Consider the following 7,500-nt stretch of genomic DNA (forward strand, 5'->3'; position numbering starts at 1 on the left):
CCACCCAGACTTATAATATTTCATCCATCCACCTATCCATTCATTCAACCATCCAACCAACCATCCACTCATCCAACCATCCATCTAACCATGCATCCAGCACCTCTCAGCCCCTAAACACTCACCCTGTCCCTTATAATGTCATCTCTGTGCTTCACTTCCCGTCTCAGGGCCGCCATCTCCCTTTCCAGCCCCTTCACCGATACCTGCAGCTTGCCCCGCTCCTCTGTCAGCCCCGACACCTCCAATGACTTCTCCTCGCATTCCCGCTGCACCCTGACGCGGCAGGAGGTAAGGGGGTTGAGGAAAGGAGGATAACAATACGAATGAAGATGAAAGAATGGACTGGAAATAATACGAGGGGAGGGGAAAGGAGAATGTAGGTGAGAGAATGAGTGAGTGAGTGACTGCCTGAGAATAAAAAGTGAGTGAGTGAGTGAGTGATTGACAATGAGCAAGCGAATGAGTGAATGAATGAATAAGTGGCTGAGTGAAAGAGTGAGTGAGTTGGGAATGATTGCATGAGTGAGTGAGTGAGTGAGTGAGTGAGTGAGTGAGAAAGTGAGCGAGTCATCTGAAGCCTAAACATCTTTGATCATAACACATTTAATTATCTCAAACGAAAAAAATTATACAAGATTACTCGTCATTCACTATTTTTTCTTTAGGTCTCCCATACAAAGAACATTTTCTGTAAGACTGAAATGCTTGGGAGTTGTAGCGGTGACTTAGGTATAAGATAAGTGTACAGTGACTTTTACTTTTACGATGTTAACTGTAGGAAGAATAGATAGCGGAAAGTAAGTAAAGGGTAGAGAAGGAAAAGGGCGTTAACTAAGGAATTAATTGTAGGAATGTGCAATGTAGAGAAGTGAAAAGAAAAGAAACAGTAATAAATAGCTAGATAGATAAATGAATAAACAGATAAATGAATAAATAAATACATAAATAAATAACATGTATAAAGAAAACGGAAAACAAGCAAAAGAAAACAAACATCAATGTTGAAAAAAAACGAAATCCATCTCTCTCTCTCTCTCTCTCTCTCTCTGCACCCACATTGCAAAGCTTTTCTTCAGGGCGGCTCTCTCACTCCTCAGTTTGATCACGGTGGAGTGTTCCTCGGCGAGCTGTGCGTGGAGGGAGGCGCGCACCTGCCCCAGCTCAGCCTCCGTCGACGCCTCCACCAGCCTCACCACCTCCGCCCCTTCACTGCGCTCCCTCTCCAGCTCCGCACTCGTCTGTCAAGGAAGGAGGGAAGGAAAGTGGAATAAGAGAGGAGGAGGAAGGAATGAGATGTGAGGAAGGGTAAGGGTTTGTGAGAAAGAGAAGAAAGGAAGGAAGGAGGAAGATAGAGGAAAGAAGGGTGGGAATGAGGAAAGGAAAGTGGAGTAAGAGCGGAGGAGAGGAGGGAATGAAGTGTGAGGAAGAGTAAGGGTTTATGAGGAGTGGAGGAAATGAAGAATGGATGAATGAAAAGGAAGGAAGGAAAGAAAAATGAGGGAAAGAATGGGAAGGAGGGAAGGAGGATGAGGTAAGAGAGGAAGAAAGAAAGAAAAGAAGGAATGAGGTGTGAGAAGTAAGGATATGTGACGAATGGAAGAAAGGATGGATGGATGGAAGGAAGGAAAGGAAGGAAAGAAAGAGAGGGAGATGAAGGAAAGGATGGGAAGGAAGGGAGGAAAGTGGAGTAAGAGAGGAGGAGAGGAGAGGAAGGAATGAGACGTGAGGAGTCAGGGTTTGCGAGGAATGAAAGAAAGGAGGAATGGATTGATGGAAAGGAGAGAGAGAGAGAGAGAGAGAGAGAGAGAGAGAGAGAGAGAGAGAGAGAGAGAGAGAGAGAGAGAGAATGAGGGGGCTGGAATGAGGGAATGGCTGAGAACTGAGTTAGTGAGGAATGAAGGAAAGAATGGATGGATAGAAAGAATAGAAAGAAGAAAAGAAAGAAAGAAGGTAAGAAAGAAAAAAAATGAAAGAAAGGAGAAAAGTTTCAGAGAGAGAGAGAGAGAGAGAGAGAGAGAGAGAGAGAGAGAGAGAGAGAGAGAGACTGGAGGACAAGGCAAACGGTAAAGGTTTTGTCAAGGGAGGGAAGGAGGGAAAAAGAAGAATGAATGGGAAAGAAGGAAGAAAGATAAATGGCAGGAGGTAAGTGGGGGAGAGAGAGAGAGAGAGAGAGGGAGGGAGGGAGGAGAGGAGGAGGTGAGAGAGGAGGGGAAGGGGAGGGCAAATGGTGGGAAGGAGGGAGAGAGGGAGAGAGGAGAGAAAGGAAGGAGAGAAGGAAGACAAAGTGAGCGTGGGAAGGAGAGAGAGAGAGAGAGAGAGAGAGAGAGAGAGAGAGAGAGAGAGAGAGAGAGAGAGAGAGAGAGAGAGAGAGAGAGAGAGAGAGAGTGAAAGCGAGAAGGAAATATGTAAGAAATGAATGAAAGAATGTAGGAATAAAAGAACACGAAGAAAAGAAAGAAGTGAACAAAATAATCAATAAAGAAGTAAATGAAGGAACAACATGCAACACAAAGAAAAAGGAATGATGATAGAAGGAAAGAAGAAAGAATAAGGAAGTAGAGAATAAGGAAAGAAATGACTGACCGACACACACACACACACACACACTCTCTCTCTCTCTCTCTCTCTCTCTCTCTCTCTTCTCCAGATCAGTATTAAGTCTCTCCACCACCGCCTCCTGCTGCTTGAGTCTCCCTTGCAGCTCCTCCCGCGTCTTCCTCTCCGCCTCCTCCACCTTCCTGCAACACACCAACAACACAACACTGCACCACAACCTTTCCACGCCACACTGGGTAAACTGTAACACTGAAACACTCTCTCCTCAGTATCTTCACATTAACAGCACTATGTAACACTTGATAAGCCACAATGCTGTTTATTTCAGAATTTTGTCTTTAGCAGCTCTGGTTGATGTTTGTTTTTCTTTTCTTACCATAACATTTCGTATTTCAGCGTTCTCGTTTTGTTTTGTTTTTTTTTCCTTTTTTTTCATGTTCAGCTTAGTATCGGTCAACACCCCTTCCATTCACCACCTCGTAACGCAACACCACTCCCTCCGCCTTTTGGTCAGTCAACACCTCACCTTTCCATACACACACACACACACACACACACACACACACACACACACACACACACACACATGCTTTCTTACATTGGACATTGCACAACCCTGCCTCACACTTCAATACAGGACAACACCACTCTTTCAGCACCACGTAACTCGACACCAGCACATTCCTCACTAGGGCAGGCTCCGGGTGTCTGTGTGGCAAAGGACTCCAGATCTTAAGGCCACATTGGATCCACTCTGGACCTTAAGGACACTACCGCACCAAGTAACCAGCGGTGGCTATCGTGTGTCTGTCACCAGTGTTCATGCTTTGCTCGCTCGCCTCGCTCACATCCCTTCCGGAACTAAAAACTAACTTTATCAAGCTTCTTGCCCTATTCTGGTTACTGATACTGAAATTTTGTGTCTATCATCCTTGTTATCTCCCGTTTGTATCTTAAATACCTCGATCACATGCCTTCCTAAACTAGAATTAACTTTGAAATGGTGTCACACAGTAATCTATGTTGTACCTGTAATTAATTCTCTAATTATCATTATATGTATGTTGTACCTGAATTTAATTCTCTAATTGTTATTGTATGTGCATGTATACATAAGTATATGTATAAGTGTTGGCACCCTAGGATTGTACATCGAGTGGGGCACACATGATCACACCACTCTCACAGTGTGGTGGAACTTTCCACAACCTATTTTCGAAGTGCCATCGATATAGTCAGTACACCTAAATGATATCATATAATTGGTCTGCATGTTTATCCTTTACGTCAGGGGTTCCCAAACTTTTTGTTCCTCAGTACCCTTAGACTCTTTTTATAGGTTCCCATGTACCCCTAACACTAAAAATTAAGCTTGATAGTAAAAAAGGACATTTAAATATTTTGATATGACTATGACTCATGAGCGCGGACGAATTAAAAATAACTGCCGCCCTGTGTTTCTTATTTTATAATAATGAAATGTACTGCTCTTTAGCGCTGTCTTATATACTAATCAACACAAAGAAAATGAGAAAAGTGCAATCTGAGTGCAGATTACAACACCATGTATTGTGCAAGTAATTGTTTCCTTCAGACCAAATGTACCCCCTGAAACGTGCAAATGTACCCCTGGGGGTACATGTACCCCAGTTTGGGAACCCCTGCTTTACGTAATACATCTTAATTTGTATTATTCTGAGTCATAAGTAACTTTCCCTTGCCTAATTCATAAAATTAGAAGACTATATTCACCGATGAATTGTAGCAAACCCAGCCATAAATTCCGTGTCAGCACTTTCCGAGGCACCAGACTTCCGAGGCCCGGCCATGAACAGTCTGTGAGGTGGCCTTAACGTGACAACGGAGGACACAACTTGTGCTACACCCCTCACATTCTTCTCCCAAAAAAACTCTGTATTTAACTGTAAAAACACATACAAATTACGTTCACCTTTAATATTCACCTAAAAACCACAGAAACACTCCAAAGTGACTTTACCTACAACAAGAAGGTAAGAGCTAATTAACAGCATCCCGGGGTAATTGATAATTCACAACCCCGTTCAGAATAACTTTATCAACCTTGAATCTGCCACTTTTTTTTGTCTTATCCTGGTTACTGATACTATGAATTTTGTTTACTTCACCCTTTTTATGTCCCGTATAACTCTTACGTAAAAGATCTCAATTACATTCCTTCCTAAAACAAAACTACAGATAAAGATGCAACATTGCGGCGGTGACTTAAAGAATCAAGACAGTCAGTTAGAGGAGAAGAGTTGATAAGACGAAAAGCTTTAGATTCCACCTTGTTTAGTAAAGCTGTGTGTGGATCCCCCAGACATGAGAGCCATACTCCATACACGGGCGGATAAGGCCCTTGTACAGAGCAAGCAGCTGGGAGGGAGAGAAAAATGGACGAAGACGCCATAGGACACCTAACTTCTTGGAAGCTGATTTAGCAAGAGTAGAGATGTGAAATTTCCAGTTTAGATTTTTAGTGAAGGATAGACCGAGTGTGTTTAATGTAGAGGAGAGGGGAAGTTGAGTGTTATTGAAGAAGAGAGGATAGTTGTCTGGAAGGTTATGTCGAGTAGATAATTGTAGAAATTGAGTTTTTGAGGGCGTCTGTTGAACGCTGTTGAATAATGCAGGGTGGTATCATCAGCATAGGAGTGGATAGGGCATTGAGTCAGATTTAGGAGATCATTGATGAATAATAGAAAGAGAGTGGGTGATAGGACAGAACCCTGTGGAACACCACTGTTGATAGTTTTAGGGGAAGAACAGTGACCGTCTACTACAGCAGCAATAGAACGATCGGAAAGGAAACTGGAGATGAAGGTACAGAGAGAAGGATAGAATCCGTAGGAGGGTAGTTTAGAAATTAAAGATTTGTGCCAGACTCTATCGAAGGCTTTCGATATGTCAAGGCCGACAGCAAAGGTTTCACCGAAGTCCCTAAAAGAGGATGACCAAGATTCAGTTAGGAAAGTAAGAAGATCACCAGTAGATCTGCCTTTACGGAAACCATACTGGCAATCAGAGAGAAGGTTGTGAGCTGATAGATGCCTCATTATCTTCCTATTAAGGATAGACTCAAAGGCTTTAGAAAGGCAGGAAATCAAAGCTATAGGGCGGTAGTTAGAAGGATTGGAGTGGTCACCTTTTTTAGGGACAGGTTGAATGTGAGCAAACTTCCAGCAAGAAGGATAAATAGAAGTAGAGAGACACAGATGAAAGAGTTTGACCAGGCAGTGAGCGAGTTCGGAAGCACAGTTTTTGAGAACAACAGGAGGGACTCCATCCGGACCGTAAGCCTTCCGAGAATCAAGGCCAGAGAGGGCCAGGAAAACGTCTTTATAAAGAATTTTAATTTTAGGGATGAAGTAGTCAGAGGGTGGAGGAGTAGGAGGAATATGCCCAGAATCATCCAAAGTTGAGTTGGTAGCAAAGGTTTGAGCGAAGAGTTCAGCTTTAGAAAAGAAGAGACAGCTGTAGAGCCATCTGGATGAAGTAAAGGAGGGAAAGACGAAGAAGTAAAGTTGTTAGAGATATTATTGGCTAGATGCCAGAAATCTCGAGAGGAGTTAGAATTGGAAAGACTTTGACATTTTCTATTGATGAAAGAGTTTTTAGTAAGTTGGAGAATAGATTTGGCATGATTACGGGCAGAAATATATAGGGCATGAGTTTCAGCAGTTGGATGGCTACGGAACCGTTTGTGAGCCGCCTCTCTATCATTGACAGCACGAGAACAAGCAGAGTTAAACCAAGGCTTTTTAGCTTTAGGGTTAGAGAAAGTATGAGGAATGTATAGCTCCATGCCAGAGATAATCACCTCTGTTATGCGCTCGGCACAAAGAGAAGGATCTCTGACATGAAAACAATAATCATCCCAAGGAAATCAGAATAGTACTGCCTTAGTTCCTCCCACTTAGCAGAGTTAAAATGCCAGAAGCACCTCCGCTTAGGCGGGTCCTGAGGCTGCACTGGAGTGATAGAACTGGTAACGGAAATTAGATTGTGGTCGGAGGAGCCCAACGGAGAGGAAAGTTTAACAGAGTAAGCAGAAGGGTTGGAGGTTAGGAAAAGATCAAGAATGTTGGGCGTGTCTCCAAGGCGGTCAGGAATACGGGTAGGGAACTTCACTAGCTGCTCTAGGTCATGAAGGATAGCAAAGTTGAAGGTTTGTTCACCAGGTTGGTCAGTGAAAGAAGATGAAAGCCAAAGCTGGTGGTGAACATTGAAATCCCTAAAATGGAGATCTCAGCAAAAGGAAAGTGAGATAAGATGTGCTCCACCTTGGAAGTCAAATAGTCAAAGAATTTTACATAGTCAGAGGAATTAGGTGAACTTAATCAACCTTGAACGTGTTATTTTTATCCCATCCTGGTTACTGATGCTGAGAATTCCGTTTATGTCATCCTTGTAGCCTTGTTTATGTCCCGCTTGTATCTTGAAGAATTCGATCACATCCCTTCCTAAACTAAAACCAACTTTATCGACCTTGAACCTGCTATTGTTCGTCCTTTCCTGATTACTGATACTAAGATTTTTGTTTTAGTTCTCGTCTAACTTTTAAAAACCTGCACCAAATCCCCTCTTAGTTCCTATCAGAGCTCATTATAATCTCCATCACACCCCCTTCTTAATCTACCTGGCACATAACAGCCACCACCACCATCACCACCATCATCACCACCATCACCACCACCCATCACCACCACCACCACCACCACCACCACCACCACCATTACACCACCACCACCACCACCACCACCACCACCACCACACCACACACCACCACCACCACCCACCATCACCACACCACCACCACCACCACCATCACCACCACCACCATCACCACCACCACCACCACCACCACCACCACCACCATCACACCACCACCACCACCACCACACACCACCACCACCATCA

The 7,500-nt window shown here is 43.6% G+C and overlaps 2 protein-coding genes across 3 annotated transcripts in view; both read right to left on the reverse strand.

Moving 5' to 3' along the window:
* The window catches only part of LOC123520028 (cilia- and flagella-associated protein 57-like), an 11,998-nt gene extending 10,761 nt beyond the window's left edge, over nt 1–1,237 (reverse strand). For both annotated transcript variants that reach the window (XM_045281869.1, XM_045281868.1), the window contains exons 1-2: nt 1,060–1,237; nt 126–276 (exon numbers count right to left, since the gene is read on the reverse strand). In XM_045281869.1, coding sequence (XP_045137804.1) covers nt 126–276; nt 1,060–1,061 — 153 coding nt within the window. In that variant the 5' untranslated portion in view covers nt 1,062–1,237. The remainder of the gene's footprint in view (nt 1–125; nt 277–1,059) is intronic.
* Nucleotides 1,238–2,640: 1,403 nt separating this feature from the next.
* The window catches only part of LOC123520030 (cilia- and flagella-associated protein 57-like), a 24,046-nt gene continuing 19,186 nt past the window's right edge, over nt 2,641–7,500 (reverse strand). The window contains exon 15 of the mRNA XM_045281870.1: nt 2,641–2,741. The gene's annotated coding sequence lies outside the window, so the exon portion shown is untranslated. The remainder of the gene's footprint in view (nt 2,742–7,500) is intronic.

This window comes from Portunus trituberculatus, chromosome 46 (genome assembly GCF_017591435.1).
Source record: "Portunus trituberculatus isolate SZX2019 chromosome 46, ASM1759143v1, whole genome shotgun sequence".
Taxonomy (NCBI): Eukaryota; Metazoa; Arthropoda; class Malacostraca; order Decapoda; family Portunidae; genus Portunus; species Portunus trituberculatus.